At 35.5% G+C, this 17,354-nt stretch overlaps 1 protein-coding gene across 1 annotated transcript in view; it reads left to right on the top strand.

The window, feature by feature from the left end:
• Positions 1 to 16,515, top strand: part of DCK (deoxycytidine kinase) — a 31,285-nt gene extending 14,770 nt beyond the window's left edge. Inside the window, exons 3-7 of the mRNA XM_035004846.1 lie at positions 8,245 to 8,438; positions 9,439 to 9,586; positions 11,452 to 11,567; positions 12,358 to 12,448; positions 14,828 to 16,515. Coding sequence (XP_034860737.1) covers positions 8,245 to 8,438; positions 9,439 to 9,586; positions 11,452 to 11,567; positions 12,358 to 12,448; positions 14,828 to 14,854 — 576 coding nt within the window. The 3' untranslated portion in view covers positions 14,855 to 16,515. The remainder of the gene's footprint in view (positions 1 to 8,244; positions 8,439 to 9,438; positions 9,587 to 11,451; positions 11,568 to 12,357; positions 12,449 to 14,827) is intronic.
• Positions 16,516 to 17,354: the final 839 nt, after the last annotated feature.

Genomic DNA, 17,354 nt, shown 5'->3' with positions numbered 1-17,354 from the left:
GATTAAGAATAGGAATTAAGCCATCATATTTTATTCCTTGAAAGTTACTATACAAGATTAAAGACTTTATATGACTTTTTGGGGGAACCTTTATATAGCTTGATGTTACAGGCTGAGGAAGCATCCTTTGCCCACCATAGGGATCTATGAAGACAGCTCCTTATTTCTTCCTTTTGTCTGGGACTATGGATAAATATTTGACCCTACAGTGCACGTGGTGGATAAACTGTCTTTCTTTTAAAAACAGTAGTATTCCAGGTAATCAGCTGCTAGGGCAGAGCTCATTCTTGGTTTTCTGACAGGCAGGGAAATGATCATTCCTAGTTCACAAAGGGAGGACTTCTCTCCTAGGATGTTTTCCCTTCTGGTTGTCTGGACTATGAATAAAAGCTCTTCTTTGCTAAAGCAATTGCAGTTGAACTAATAATAGTGGGATGTGGTTCCTGTAAATGGAAGCATTAGGTTTATATGTTTGATTTGGCATGTGTTGATCCTTTTAGGGATTACTGGTGGGTCATTGGAATTTAGAGAGAAGGAATATTAGGAAGTGAGAATGACTGACATATCCTAAGGTATGTGAGATCGTCCTTTTCCTTATAGATAAAATTGGAAATGGTTTTATTTTCCTTAATAAAATGGGTTTTTAAAGTTTAAAAAGGGGGCTGCGCCTGGGTGGCTCAGTCGTTAAACGTCTGTCTTCCGCTCAGGTCATGATCCCAGGGTTCTGGGATGGAGCCCCACATTGGGGTTCCCTGCTTCTCCCTCGCCCACTCCCCTTGCTTGTGTTCCTGCTCTCCCTATCTCTCTTTCTGTCAAATAAATAAATAAAATCTTAAAAAAAATGAAAGTTTAAAAAGAGAAGCATATGCTTAATGATAAGATTGTAGGTGAAATTCAGTTACATTTTATGCTGTTGCAATAAAATTTTACAGATAATCTAAATATTTATAAGCTCTAATTCAGCTATTATTTAGCCATGTAATCTTAGAAAGCACTTTAGTTTTTCTAAACTTTTCTTTATCATTAAAATGGGAATGATAATGGGAAAAATGAAGCTTGTATAAGAATTAAATAAGAAAACAAAAATGAAAGTCCACTGGGTTGGGAAGATAAGGTGTTGTATATTAAATTAAAGTACATGCGGTATTTGGGAGATTCTTATACTAAAAAGTTATTTGTTATTTATCTGAAATTCAGATTTAACTGGAGGTCCTGGGTTTTGTTTTTTCTTTCTTAATCTGACAACTCTAATATTAAAGTATTCTAATATATTCTATTACTGTGAAAGAAAGAAAGAATATTGCCACAAAAAGGAAGAAATATCAGTGGCTTCTTTCTGTTCATCCTCTTATTTTGATTTGGAAAGTGTAGAATGGTAGGATTTATTGACTTTGACCCATAGTAGTGAAGTAGCAATGGAAGTCCTCAAATGCTCAAAATTATTTCCTATATATTTTACAAATTAGAGATTCATTTAGAATACCAGGTCTCTTTAAAAAAAATCCACATATTAAATTAGATATCCCCTAATGTAAACTACTTTAATCAGACTATATAAAAATCTAATAACAAAAATTTGTGGGTAGAGGGTATTGTTATGTGAAATAAGTCAGAAAGGCAAAAATATTATTTCATGCATATGTGGAATCTGAAAAAAACAAATGAATAAAAAAATAAACAAAAAGCAGAATCAAATCTATAAATACAGAAAACAAACTGCTGGCTGCCAGAGGGGAGGAGGATGGGGGATGGGCAAAATGGGTATAGGGGAGTGAGAGATACAAGCTTCTGGTTCTGGAATGAATAAGCCACAGGAATAAAGGGCACAGCATAGAGAATATAGTCAATTATATTGTAATAACATTGTATGGTGCCAGATGGTAGATATACTTGTGGTGAGCACAGTATAAGATACAGATTTGTTGAATCAATATGCTATACAACTGAAATTAATGTAACATTGTGTGTCAACTATACGCAAATGAAAAAAAGATTTTTTTTAATGTGAAAACCAAGCACTACTGTGCCTATAGTTCCTCTCAGTAAAAATTACCTAGAACGGGGCGCCTGGGTGGCTCAGTCGTTAAGCGTCTGCCTTTGGCTCAGGTCATGATCCCAGGGTCCTGGGATTGAGCCCCACATAGGGCTCCCTGCTCGGCGGGAAGCCTGCTTCTCCGTCTCCCACACCCCCTGCTTGTGTTCCCTCTCTCGCTGTGTCTCTCTCTGTCAAATAAATAAATAAAATCTTAAAAAAAAAAAAAATTACCTAGAACGAAGTCACCCATCTTTCCATTAGGTGGGACATATGCTCTCCAGTTTTTGTTTGTTTTTTTTTTAAAGATTTTATTTATTTATTTGACAGAGAGAGAGCGAGCGAGAGCAGGAACACAAGCAGGGGGAATGGGAGAGGGAGAAACAGGCTTCTTGCCGAGCAGGGAGCCCGATGCGGGACTCGATCCCAGGACCCTGGGATCATGACCTGAGCCAAAGGCAGACGCTTAGCAACTGAGCCACCCAGGCGCCCTCTCCAGTTTTATATATATATATATATATATATATACACACACATATATATATATATTTGTAGTCTATGGTTATTGAGGAACCAAAGACTTTTAAGTAGGTCTATCAGTATTTAATATATTTGAAATTTAACTTGAAACACTTAAAAAATTTATCAGCTAATTCATTTAAAAATCACAGTAGTAAGCCCATTACATGTTAACATAAATATTTTTCAAAAAAAAAAAATTAGTGAGAAAAGTGACATTGTTTTACATGTTGCACATCACTTAATATCTGACTTATTCCTGAGTTCTCATATCTGCTTCTACATTCAAACTCTTGCAATATCATGTATTACATAGTTTCTAGAAAATTATACATTCAGGGTGCCTGAGTAGTCCAGTTGGTTAAGTGTCTGCCTCCTGCTCAGGTCATGATCCCAGGGTCCTGGGATCGAGCCCCGCATCAGGCTCTCTGCTCAGTGGGAAGCCTGCTTCTCCCTCAACCACTCCCCCTGCTTCTGTTCTATCTCTCTCTACCAAATAAATAAATAAAATCTTAAAAAATATATATATATATACATTCATGAGAGAATGAGAATGGAAAAAGGTACATTTATTATTAAAACCATTTTTTTTTTCTGGTAGACCGCTGCAAGGATCTCAGGGACTCCTCAGTCATTCCCCTGCCACACTTTGACGACCTCTGTTCTAGATAATATTTTTATCTGTAGAAATTAAAGACTCAATAGAAACTCTAGAAAAAAGGATTCTTTAAAAAAAAACCCTGCATCTAAAAGATTAGTAATTCCACTGTGTCATCACATCTAGTTTGTGTTCATATTTCTTTATTGTCTTATAATTTTCTTATAGTTTGTTATCAAGAGTCAAATAAGGTTCACATGTTATATTTAGTTGATAAGACTTTCAATTTTAATCTATTGGTTCCTCTTCCTCTTTTTTCTTTGCAGTTTATTAGTTGAAGAAACTGGGTCATTTGTTCTTGTACAGTTTCCATCATTCTGGTCTTGGCTGAGTGCATCTCTGTGGTATAGTTTAACATGTTTCTCAATCTCTGTATTTCCTGTAAATTTGTAGTTAGATCTCTAGAGCTTTGATTAGATTTGGTGTTCTTTTTTGGCTGGACTTCTTAGGTGATGATGTGTATTTTCTTTCACATTCCACCAGGAGGATGTCTTTTGTGATGTTAAAATCAATCAGTCTGTTCTGATTTGCATTTCCTGGGTCTGTTCAGGTTTTATCAGCCTAGTTCATACATTATAAAATTCCCTATTAGGGGGCGCCTGGGTGGCTCAGTCGTTAGGCGTCTGCCTTCGGCTCAGGTCATGATCCCAGGGTCCTAGGATCGAGCCCCGCATTGGGCTCCCTGCTCGGCGGGAAGCCTGCTTCTCCCTCTCCCACTCCCCCGCTTGTGTTCCTGCTCTCACTAACTCTCTCTCTTTGTCAAGTAAATAAATAAAATCTTAAAAAAAAAAAAATTCCCTATTAGCTTTTCTGTAATGATTTTTAGGATGTATTGCTAATTGTTGCCCTAATCTAATATATCAGTTGGTGTTGGAAAAGGTGATATTCTAATAATCAAGCCTGTTAGCTGAGATTTCTTCGGTCAGAGAAGACCTTTTCCTCATCTACTCTTCCATTAACTTGAAAGAACATTTGTATAGAAAGGGTCAGAATAAAATTTTGGATAATTTTTTCTCTCTATCTAGAGATTTCCATAGTAATTAATTGGTGACCTAGCAATCTCCAAAGATGACTGGAGAGTTTGTTTTTTTTTTCTGGTTTTCTTTAGTATTATGAATTTATCAATTTTTGCCTTCCATTCACCATTCCTTTCAGATGTTCAAAGGGTTCTATCTTTTTGACAAGTGGAAGCCCTTTCATGTTGGCTCCCTTTCCCTTGGTACAACCTCAGTTGATTTTGATAGTAAACTTACTTGTTTCCTGGAACAAGAGGTATTAAACTCATCTTGTACATTTCTTTCTTCAGACGTGGAATCAGGTATGTGACCCTAAATCCTTTCAGTGGGAAATGGTATTTAGAGATCATAATCTGGGTGACATTTATGTTTGTTCCTAAAAGGTTGTCATTGTTTATAGGCCTTTTGGTGGACAGAGCTAGGAAAAGTGTATTTTATAGAAAGGAAAATAGTTCATGAGTTCTAGATGCTATTTCAGATTCATTTATAAGATTACCGAGTTTGGGGCACCTGGGTGGCACAGTTTGGGTGTTCTACTCTTGGTGTCGGCTCAGGTCATGATCTCAGGGTCATGAGATTGGGCCCCATGTCAGACTCCACGCTCAGCATGGAGTCTGCTTGAGGATTCTTTCTCTCCCCCTCTGCCCCTCCTGCTCATGCTCTCCATCTCTCTCTCTCTCTCTCTCTCAAAAAAAAAAAAAAAAAAAAAAAGATTACAGAGATTTTGCTTTATTTTTATTCTATATACTTTTTTCTTAAACTGAAAATATTGGTTCTAAAAATATGATTATGAAATCACAAAATTTTAGGGAGGCCTTGTTCTGTTTTATTAGAAGACTGGGGCCTAAAATGCCTAGACGGGCCAGGTAGCTAACAAATAAATCAGGCCTGTTGAGAGAATCAACAGGGAATGACAGGGGCTGATAAACTGGAGAGCATATGTCCCACCTAATGGAAGCATAGGTGACTTGGCTCTAGGTAATTTTTATTGAGAGGAACTACAGGCACAGTATTGCTTGGTTTTCACATTAAAAAACATTTTTTTTTTTCATTTGAATATAGTTGACACACGATATTACATTAATTTCAGTTGTATAGCAACTGAATACCCAAGTGTATCTACCATCTGGCACCATACAATGCTATTACAATATAATTGACTATATTCTCTGTGCTGTGCCCTTTATTCCTGTGGCTTATTCATTCCAGAACCAGAAGCTTGTATCTCCCACTCCCCTACACCCATTTTGCCCATCCCCCATCCTCCTCCCTTCTGGCAGCCATCAATTTGTTCTCTGTATTTATAGATTTGATTCTGCTTTTTGTTTATTTTTTTATTCATTTGTTTTTTTCAGATTCCACATATGCATGAAATCATATATTTGCCTTTCTCTGCGTTATTTCATTTAACAATACCCTCTAGGTCCTTCCATGTTGTCACAAACAGCATAACCTCATCCTTTTTTTGGCTGTGTACTATTCCACTATATGTATTTATATATATTTTTTATGTTTTATATTTCTATATTTCATATATATTTTGTATATATTATATATATATATATATATATATATATACACATATAACATTTTTCTTATCCATTCATCTGTCAGTGGACACTTAAGTGGTTTCCATGTCTTGGCTATTGTAAATAATGCTGCAATAAAGAGGGGTACATATACTTTTTTGAATTAGTGTTTTTGTTTTCTTTGGGTAAATACCCAGTAGTGGAATTACTGAATCATATGGTCATTCTATTTTTAATTTTTGAGGAACCTCCCAACTGTTTTCACAGTGGCTGCACCAATTTACATTCCCACCAGTAATCTATGAGGATTCCTTTTGCTCTATATCCTTGCCAACAACACTTATTATCTTTTTGGATTTTAGCCGTTCTGACAGGTATAAAGTAATATCTCATGGTCTTGATTGGCATTTCCCTGATGATGAGTGTTGTTGAGGATCTTCTCATGTGTCTTTTGGCCATCTGTATGTCTTCTTTGGAAAAATGTCCATTTAGGTCCTCTGTCCATTTTTTAATCAGATTGGGTTTTTTGGTGTTAGGTTGTGTGAGTTTTTTTTAGTATATTTTGGGTATTAACCCCTTATCAGATGGATATATCAATTGCCAATATCTTCTTCCATTCAATAGCTTGCCTTTTTGTTTTGTTGATGGTTTCCCTTGCTTTGCAAAAGCTTTTTATTTTGGTGTAGTCGCAATAGTTGATTTTTGCTTTTGTTCCCTTGCCTTAGGAGATGTATCTAGAAAAATGTTGCTATGGCTGATGTCAGAGAAATTACTGCCTGTGTTCTCTTTTAGGTAGTTTTATGGTTTCAGGTCTCACATTTAGGTCTTTAATCCATTTTGAGTTTATTTTTGTATATGGTGTTAGAAAGTGGTCCAGTTTCATTCATTTACATATAGCTGTCCAGTTTTCCCAACACCATTTATTGAAGAGATGGTCTTTTCCCCATTGTATATTCTCGCCTCCTTTTTTTTTTTTAAAGATTTTATTTATTTATTTGAGAGAGAGAGAATGAGAGAGAGCGAGTACATGAGACGGGGGAGGGTCAAAGGGAGAAGCAGACTCCCCGCCGAGCAGGGAGCCCGATGCGGGACTCAATCCAGGGACTCCAGGATCATGACCTGAGCCAAAGGCAGTCGCCTAACCAACTGAGCCACCCAGGCGCCCTCTCGCCTCCTTTATCATAGATTAGTTAACCATATAAACATGGGTTTATTTCTGGGCTCTCTATTCTGTTCCTTTGATCTATGTGTCTGTTTTTGTGCCAGTACCATACTGTTTTGATTACTACAGCTTTGTAGTTTATCTTAAAGTCTAGGATTGTGATACTGTTACTGAAAGACCCAAGTTCGACTGCTCATCACCTGAAAAGCCAATACTCAAGAGATGAATTCTGATTGGAAAGGCATATGAGCTTTATTCAGTAGATCCACCACCTGGGGAGAAGGTGGACTCTTGTCCAGAAACCAACTCCAGGGTTTCTGCCTGGCCCAAAGATTTTTAAAGGAACTTTAGGGCAGTTATTCAGTAAAAAGGAGCATAGTGGTCTTTAACACTTCTTGATTGTGTGCAGACTCGGTGGTGCCAGCTACAGACCTTATCATGGTGCTCAGAGGTTGTGTATTGGTTCCCCCGGGGTGGGGGAGGGAAGTTGTTCAAGAGGATTTGGTTCTGGGTTTTTCTAGGAAACAATACAGAATCTATAGATACACCAAGAAAGTTTTAGTTAATCCATCACTCGGCTAAAGGTGCTTGCTAAAACTTATAGACTACTAAGTTGGCTGGAGAGGCAGAGGCCGCGGATTCAATACGATTTTCTTTGTTTTTCTTCAGGGTCTTTTTGTGGTTCCATACAAATTTTAGGGTTGTTTGTTCTAGTTCCGTGGAAAATGCTGTTGGTGGTTTTTGCGTTTTTAAAAAGAAGATATAATCTAGGTGTATTATGTGAAATTATTTAGCTATTAAATATTGACAACTGGGGCGCCTGGGTGGCTCCGTTGGTTAAGCGTCTGGTCATGACCTTCAGCTCAGGTCATGATCCCAGGGTCCTGGGATCGAGCCCGCTCAGCGGGAAGCCGGCTTCTCCCTTTCTCTCTCCCTCTGCCTGCCACTCTCCCTGCTGTGCTCTCTCTCTCTCTGTCAATAAATAAAATCTTAAAAAAAAAAAAAGAGTTAAATAACTATTGACAACTAATTCAAATGTTTAAAAGGGCTAAACAAGTATTTTCTGCCATAGGCTTTTAGTTTGTGACTTCTTGTGGACAAGCTCTAAGGAACCGATGGTTAAACTAGCCTTTCAGGTTCTTCTAGACCTCAGGCAACCTGAAAACTGCAATGGGAAAGAGCAGGAGGAAGAGGACTTAGTCATCTTGGTTTTGCTAATTGTGATGCATTTATTTATCTAACTTCTCTTTTTGAGCTTTTTTAAAAATTTAAATAGCTCTATTGATCATTAATTTTGCTTTTTGTTTCTTTTTTCACATTCAAAATAGGAACTGACAACATCTCAGGAAAGTGGTGGAAATGTTCTTCAGATGATGTACGAGAAACCTGAACGGTGGTCTTTTACCTTCCAGTCATATGCCTGCCTCAGTCGAATACGAGCCCAGCTTGCCTGTCTTGATGGCAAGCTCAAAGATGCAGAGAAACCTGTATTATTTTTTGAACGATCTATATATAGTGACAGGTATATATAAATGACTTGCCCTTGTCATTCTGGAATCGTGGCTTGGAACTGGGATTTTTATTTCTGTTTCTGATAATTAAAGGAATAAAAGAGGCTGTGTTGAGGATTTGAGATGCAACATTACCTTTAGCAGTTTGGTAGCAATGGCATTCTCTAGTTCTAGCATTAATAATTGCTAGCTTCCATGGAAACTTTAGGGAATATGATAGCCATCTCATTCAGATTTGCAGAGAAGTTTTTTTTCTTCCAACCGTCTTAAAGTTTTAATCTACTCTGGTTAAGTCTGGATCTATATTCAAGACTTGCATCTTGAGCAAGATCAAAAATCTCTAAGGGGGCCTTAGAGTTACCCTGCTTATGCAAGGATTCTTTTAAGCTAGAGAGTTGGCTCAGAACAAAGGTTCTCAAACTTTGGTCTCAGGATCCCTTTTCATTCTTAATATAATTATTGAAGAGCCCAAAGAGCTTTGTGTCTTACTGATATTTATGTTATTAAAAATTAAGATTGAAAAATATAAAGAACATTTACTAATTTATTTAAAATTAGTAATAATAAACCCATTACATATTAGCATAAATAACATACTTGTAAAAATTATATTTTTCAAAACAAAAAAATTAGAAGAGGATTGTTTTATATTTTTGCAAATCTCTTTAATGTCTAAATGGGAGATAGCTGGATTCTCATTTATGCTTCTATATTCAATCTGTGTACATGTGGTTGAAGTATTATATATACAGTAATCTGGCCTCTCATGGAACCCTTGGAAAGATCTTGGGGACTAGCAGGGGTCCTTACACTACATTTTTGAGAACTGCTGGCCAAGAACATATTTCTTGTAGTTGGAGGTATTCTATTGATTTTTTCTGCTGTCTAAGGCATTATCTGCCATGGATTTTAGGAGAATGTTCCATGTCCATTTAGTAGATTTATTTTCTCTTTTCTATTTCTTTGTGTTTTTTGGAAAGGAATTATGTTTTGATGTAGACTCTCTTTCAGGTATGTCTTTGCATCTAATTTGTATGAATCTGACTGCATGAATGAAACAGAGTGGACAATTTATCAAGACTGGCATGACTGGATGAATCAACAGTTTGGCCAAAGCCTTGAACTGGATGGAATCATTTATCTTCGAGCCACTCCAGAGGTGAGACTCAATAAAAATTTGCTTGCTAAGGCGCCTGGGTAGCTCAATCAGTTAAATGTCTATCTTTGGCTCAGGTCATGATTCCAGAATCCCAGGATTGAGCCCCGAGTCAGGCTCCCTACTCAGTCGGGCTCCCTGCTCAGTGGGGAGTCTGTTTCTCCCTCTCCTTTTGCCCCTCCCCCGTGCATGCTCTCTCTCTTCTCACTCTCTAAAATAAATAAAATCTTCAAAAAAAAAGTTTTTTAAAAAATTTGCTTGCTCCATTGACAATTTAAAGTAATATTTAGAAGTCCTTTTAGTGGTATGCAGTGAAGGCAATTTAGTTTAACTCCACTCCCTACTCTCTACTCCCCACATCCAAATTAGAAACTCAAACTGTATAGACAGAAGTATTCTCTTTTCCCAGCAAAGAAGAAACCCAGATTTGGCAAGTTGCTCTGTTAGGCCCTTCTCTGTGCTTCCTCAGTTTTGTTCTTCATTATTTCTTCCCAACTTCTGCAAGGTCTCTTATCTATCACAACTAGATTAAAAAATTTGCTCAAGCAACTCCTAGAATATAGGCTTCTTGGTCTGAGACCGGGTATTTTAATTACTGTTGAATTTCCATTGCCTAGAACAGGGCCTACGTACATAGTAGGAACTCAGCAAATATTTGTGAATGAATCGCAAAGTTGATGAAAGTCCATTTCAAGAAATCTTTTATGTTTGTTCATGGGTCGGACTGGATAGCAGCTTCAGTTGAGAAGAGACTTAGAGGACCCTTACCATTTTCAGTTAAGGGAGCTTACTTGAAAATGTGCCTTTCGTGATAGGTTATAACAGCCATTCTTTTTTTTTTTTTTTTTTTTAAGATTTTATTTATTTATTTCAGAGAGAGAGACAGAGATAGCAAGAGAGAGCACGAGCAGGGAAGAGAGGGAGAAGCAGTTGCCCTGCTGAGCAGGGAACCCGATGTGGGGCTCCATCCTAGGAACCCTGGGATCATGACCTGAGCTAAAGGCAGATGCTTAATGAGCTGAGCCACCCAGGCACCCCCATTCTTGTTTATATATGAAATTATGTAATGAATCCAGGAAGTGGATTCCTTTCATAAAGCTAACCTAAGTAAGAGCTTACTTTATTAACAAATTTCTGGTTTTCGTGCTTACATTCCAGTTTTTCTATGTTTTTTATTCCTGTGTCTTCCCTAAGCCGCAAAGTAGGCTCTGATGAATATAAATGTCATGACTTCTAGCCTGAAAGAATACTGTGTTGTTATTGAAGCTGAATTTTCAAAGAAACTAGGTTTTGGATTCCAAGTGATGATTTTGTTCTTCTTTTTAATATCAAGGAAACCAGAATTTAACAATAATTTTGAAATTCACTTTTTTATTTTTTGAAAAGAATTTTTTGTTTTTAATTAAGAAAATAGTAAATGCAAATGTAGAACATAAAGAATACTAATAATTTCATTTTGCTAGAAAATATAGCCAATATCTTAAAGTCTATAAACACAAAACTTTGATTTTTCAATATTATTTATAATATCTTTTGATTGCAGGATCATTTAAGTATTTGAAAAGAGGATTTATAATAAATTTTGCAGCACAGTTTGTATATTGAACTTTTTACTGAACTTATTTTATACAGTATTTTTCAAGTATGGATCCCATACGTTTATAGACTGAAAGTACTACTTGGTTTAGAGATACCAAATGGTTGAAAAGCACAAGGAGGGAAAAATGAACTATTTCAACTTTCTAGAAGGAATAAATGGAGATTTTGGCTAGCATAACTAAAGAGATACTAGAGAAGAAAAATTTAATGGCCTCAGACAAGAATAATTGTTCCTTGCCCCCAACCCCTTTCTTATTGTTTGCTTTTAGAAATGCTTGAATAGAATATATTTACGAGGAAGAAATGAAGAACAAGGCATTCCTCTTGAATATTTAGAGAAGCTTCACTATAAGCATGAGAGCTGGCTACTGCATAGAACACTGAAGTAAGACTTCCTTATTCTTATTTACTGTTTATTTTAAAGACCTTTATCAAATTTTAATCTAAACATGTACAGATTTTCATTTTCAGCCATTTTTATTTTGAACTAGTATTATAGGGTCTCCCAGAATTAGGTGTGAATTTCGCTTCTTTTTATTGTAATGAGATCCTATTTTCTTAAAATTTTTATATCTGATCTCCTCCAGAGGTATTGACAGCATGATATATGGAATTTAAGTGATGAAGTAGGAAATATATCTGTGTGCAGATATATTAGGTACTCACTTTCAGAGAGAATTTAAGATAAGATACTTCAGATTTATTTTTTAGATCAAGGCTTGGGAGGTAGTATAGCACAGTTATTAAGAGCATGGACTTTGTTGTCATTAGTCAGATCTTGGGTCAAATCCAGGTTTGTTAGTGTGTAACCTTAGGCATGCATCCCCTGAGCCTCAGAGTGACCTTCCTGAGCTTTAGTTTTCTCATCTTCAAAATGCAAACATTCCTTACTTTAGGGGAAGTTTTTGGTTTTTGAGAAGAATTACATGTCTTAATGCCTAACTTTATATATTTTATACTTGAGATTTTTAGATATTAGCATTATTATATAGTAGTAAGTCTAGGGGAGAAAGAAGGGGCTTCCAGATAAAGTTCTTGCTGGATAAATTTAATGTAAAATGATTGACAACATTTTAATTTTCCAGAGATAGTATAAGAGTGAGTTTTTAGTGTTTGTCTTTTATTTATTGCTTTTTCTAATTTTTTTTTTCCATCTCTCTCTTTTTTTAAAATAGAACCAACTTTGATTTTCTACAAGAAATCCCTATTTTAACACTGGATATTAATGAAGACTTTAAAGACAAACACGATGGTCTGATTGAAAAGGTAGATTTATACAAAGACTATACACTAATATTTGTTTTGTCTTATCTAGAAAAGTGTTGTAACTTGTGAGAAAACAATTTTCTAACAGAAAAGAATACATAAAATTACAGTAAGAAATAGTTAAGAGTTTTAGAGGGGTTTAGACCTCAGATAATAATTCTTTTTAAAATCTAGCTTTGTGGCCTTACCTAAAATGAAGAGGTTCTTTTATCCTTTAGTCCCTTTATCTATAATATAGGGATAATCACATTAACAAAAGTTCTTACTCACCCCCGTCTCTGCTTTGTTCCCTATTCTTCCCCTCTTCCCTCTATCACCAATCTTTAGGTATTTGAATGATAAACTACTTGTGAAATTAAATTCATCTTTTTCAACTAAATTCAGTATGGAAGATATTTGAAGTTGTAGGATAAAGATTTCATCCATTTTTATATTAGCTAAAGTCTTGAGATTAGAGGATTTTTAGTTTCGAGTTTTATGTGGGACCTTGTCAATGAAGAATTGGCATTGCCTGATCATTGAGTCATTGTCCTAATCAGAGTTAATCTATCATCTATGTATTTGGGAGCTGATTACATTCTATTAGTGAATGGTGCCTGTACTGATAAAGGGACTGGGAGAAAACCTATTGATGTACACTTGAGAGAGAATAGTAATGAGAACTGTATAATAAATATCCCGTTATCCATGTTAATTAACTTAGTGGTGATCCAAGGTCTAAAAACGAAGCCACATTTTTTTGGTTTGTTTAGTTTTAAGAGAAATTTGATTTTTTTTTCTCCTTCATAAAATGCCTGCTATTTACTGTAACAGAAACCTGATATTCATAACGGATATATCTCAAGAATTTTGAAAATCTCAACATTTATTATTAAAACTCTGTACCATATAGTTGTTTTTCTCAGGATAGAAATAAAGTAAAGCATATCTGGAAAATTCAGATGACGTCTTCATACTATAATGATGTTAAAAATATAGGATATAGGGGCGCCTGGGTGGCACAGTCAGTTAAGCGTCTGCCTTCGGCTCAGGTCATGATCCCAGGGTCCTGGGATGGAGCCCCACATCGGGCTCCCTGTCAAGCAGGGAGCTTGTTCCTCTTTCTTCCTCTTTCCCTGCTTCTTCCTCTTTCCCTGCTCATGCGCTCTCTCTCTCTCACTCTCTCTCAAATAAATAAAACTTTAAAAAAAATTTTTTTAAAATAGGATATAATTCATTTGTAATACTATGAACATAAATGAAATAAAATTAAATCAGCCATTGTAATACTAACAGCCAACCAACATTTTTAACTGAGTTGAATCTATAAAACCACCTTTTAATTTTCTCTAACACTTCTGTTTTGACTAAGAATAGTCTTTAAATGTTATTGTTTACTTTTACTTTCATTAATAATGCTAGAAGTTGGCTTTCTTTTTCTTACTGAAATCCATAACTGACATACAATGTTATAGATAGTTTCAGGTGTACAACATATTGATTCCACAATTCTATATGTTATGCAGTGCTTACCACCATAAGCGTAGTCACCATCTGTCACCATATAACATTATTACAATAGTTATTTTTTTGGTATTTCTTTTTTAGGTATTTCTTTAGGTATTTTTACAAGGCAATAATCTTCGTTTCTTCAGAAGAAGTACTGTGTCATCTAGAATTTATGGAGAACAGAATCTTTTTGCATTGTGATGTTGGTCAGTTGGTTAGGTTCATTCACAACTTATATGACGTTTCCTTGCATATTAACATCACAGATTTGTATACATGATTCAAATTTGTGCTTCAGAAAAATTACAAAGTTTACATGTCTGGACCTTCAGAGTTGTTTAAATCATCACAATTACTTATGTTTTTGGTGCTAAAGCTGTACGTCAGTGGTCTATGTTATTATAAAGAGATAATGAAATTGTGTTAAGGCTGTTATAGAACTGTATCAATCTTAGATGTAAATTTAATAACTCCTGTAATGACATTTTGGGTCATTTATCTTTTTTTTTTAAAGATTTTATTTATTTATTTAACAGAGAGAGACACAGCGAGAGAGGGAACACAAGCAGGGGCAGAGAGAGAGGGAGAAGCAGGCTTCCCACCGAGCAGGGAGCCCAATGTGGGACTCGATCCCAGGACCCTGGGATCATGACCTGAGCTGAAAGCAGACGCTTAATGACTGAGCCACCCAGGCGCCCCAGGCGCCCCTAAGTCATTTCTCTTTTACTACCGAAGTACTAATACATCTTTTGAAAATAAATGCTGTGGCTTTGTGACGGAGTTACTTATACAGTTTGGGTCTTCAGCTGTTCTATACTATTAAATAGAGATGAAAATTAGACATTTCCAATTAGTGAAGGAATTACATTAATATTTATTTCCTCCCCTCAGGTCAAAGAATTTTTGAGCACTTTGTGATTTTGCTGAAGACTACAGGCAACCAAATGATTCCAGCTTTGTGTATCTTCGTAGCTCAATATTGATACAAGTCTCTAGAAACACAGGTTTTTTACCATTTTTGTTCCAAGAAAAAAATTGTTTTGATGAATTCTATATAAAAGTTTATGAGCAGTTTCTTTTCTTTTTTGCTTTAAAAAAATAAGACATCTAAATATCTCTCACGACAAAAAGTCTAGAGGTAGATGGTTCCAGAGTAAGTACTGGCTAAATTACATCATAAAGGACCCAGCCTTCTTCTGTTTTCCCCTCTATTATTCTCCTCAGCAGGTTGTCTGCCCATCCCCCCTTGCTTCTTATTTCACTGGTGACCAGTTTCTTAACTGGGAACTTTAATATTACATGTAAATGGTAATGTGACCTGTGTAAATTAGAGTACCTAATACAAGCTGAAAAGTGGAATTTGAGGAATCCCTAAAAAAGGATTATGAAGTTTTATTTTAAATACTTTTGATCAAGTACCTCCCCTTCCATCTTAATTTATGTGGAAGATAAGACCAGTTTAGCATTTAATCACTTCATTGATATTTATGAATGTGTCTATAACTCATTAATAAAGGAGCAGGTCAGACTTTGTTTAACAGCATAACTTATCAGTATTTAATCTTTTTTTCCTGCTTTTGTTTCCACATTTGTGGTATGGGTGAGACTGCATCTTTTTGCATGGGATTTTAGAGGATTAAAGAGGAAATGATAACTTAAAATGTTTCTGTATTTAAAAGATAAATGAGTTTAAAGATTCAATTTATATGGAGCTTAAAATAGCTACCTACTTTCTCTCAGACCATTCTTTTAGAATGGAATATTACTCTTATAGTTAAAAGATGGTTTAAATTATGATTGTCTTTAACTCATATGAGGTGAAATTATAGTTTTCCCTAAATTTCTTCCTATTTTTATCGGTAAAAATTTAGTGGAACATAACAAGGGATAAGTTTTTCTATTTTATTTTTTGTTGACCCTGTACAGGGAATGAGTAGTTTTTCTTTACCTTTATACTTGGTGAGAAGTCAAAACAGAAGCTGAAGACAAGATAGATTATCTTCTTAGCAGTGCAGTCTCTTTTATCCCAGCTCTTACTTCCTGCCCTTACTTTCTTGCTCTCTGGATTAATTAGGCAGCCTGCTATTTTCTTCTTCTTTTTTTAAGTTTTTATTTATTTATTTTTTTAGTAATCTCTATACCCAACATGGGTCTCCAACTCACAACACCAAGATCAAGAGTGCATGCTCTTCTGATTGAGCCAGCCAGGCACCCTGGCAGCCTGCTATTTTAAAGTTTAAATGAAAGTCACACATTTCTGCTTTGAGAACATCATGATCACTCCTCACTTCACAGTTTGCTTTGCTTCTCTGTAGGGTTATACCTTAGGGTTTTTTCCTCCTCCTCTAAATTACTGATAAAAATCATCTTGTTTTATATGTTCTGTATCTTGAAAGCATTATCATTTTTGTTAAGTATATATAAGGAAATATAATAGTAAAGAAGACAAGGAGGTAGAATAGTTGTAATTTTTAAAAATCTGCATGGATTCATTTTAGGTCTGTAGATAAAGGTTTTTTTCAAGTTTGTTTAGTTAAGGTGTGTAGTGTTTTTTCTATGTATTTAACCTTTCTACTTGACATTTTCGAAAAATTCTGTTTTTGAAATGAGGGGAAGAGTCATTTTGACTTTGAAACTCGTTTTCCTTTTTAAAATGTCATTTTTTGTTTTGGTTTTTTGATAATCAAGGATGATAATTTTGTAGGTTAAACGTTCCAGATGCACTGATCTTTTGAAAGGGAGACTTTGTCTCAAGTTCTACACTCACCATGAATATTGAAACTATCTCATGATATTGTATGGGGTTTTTTTGTTTGTGTTTGATACAAATAAATTTGCTTACTAAATATTAGCTTAATAAATAAATATAAATCTCATGAACTGTGATAGAGCTATACCAGTGAAATGATTATCTTTTTAAAATTAAAATTTATTCTACTTTTGAAGAAAAAATTATGAATATAAAAAGGTGACAGTGGTTTAAATAACATTGTTTCTGTTTTAAGTGAAGACATAATTTAGAGATTTTTAGTAACCTCTAGAAATGTTTAACTTAATGTCTTTTTAAAATCTGTAGAATTGAATAAAAGCTTAAAAAATTTGTTTGTTATGACTCAAAAGCTGTACCATTGGGTGGGTACAAGAGTATTGAGCCTAGAGGTCTGAATTATCTTTTTTTTTTTTTTTTAAGATTTTATTTATTTGCGAGAGAGACAATGAGAGACAGAGAGCGTGAGAGGGAGGAGGGTCAGAGGGAGAAGCAGACTCCCTGCCGAGCAGGGAGCCCGATGCGGGACTCGATCCCGGGACCCCAGGATCATGACCTGAGCCGAAGGCAGTCGCTTAACCAACTGAGCCACCCAGGCGCCCCTGAATTATCTCTTTGGATCCTATTTCCCATACTAGATCATCTTACATC

Source organism: Mirounga leonina, unplaced genomic scaffold, assembly GCF_011800145.1.
Source record: "Mirounga leonina isolate KUSES-001 unplaced genomic scaffold, KU_Mleo_1.0 Mir_129, whole genome shotgun sequence".
NCBI lineage: Eukaryota > Metazoa > Chordata > Mammalia > Carnivora > Phocidae > Mirounga > Mirounga leonina.
Note: the sequence above shows the minus strand (reverse complement) of the source record. Positions and strands in the feature narration are given on the sequence as shown.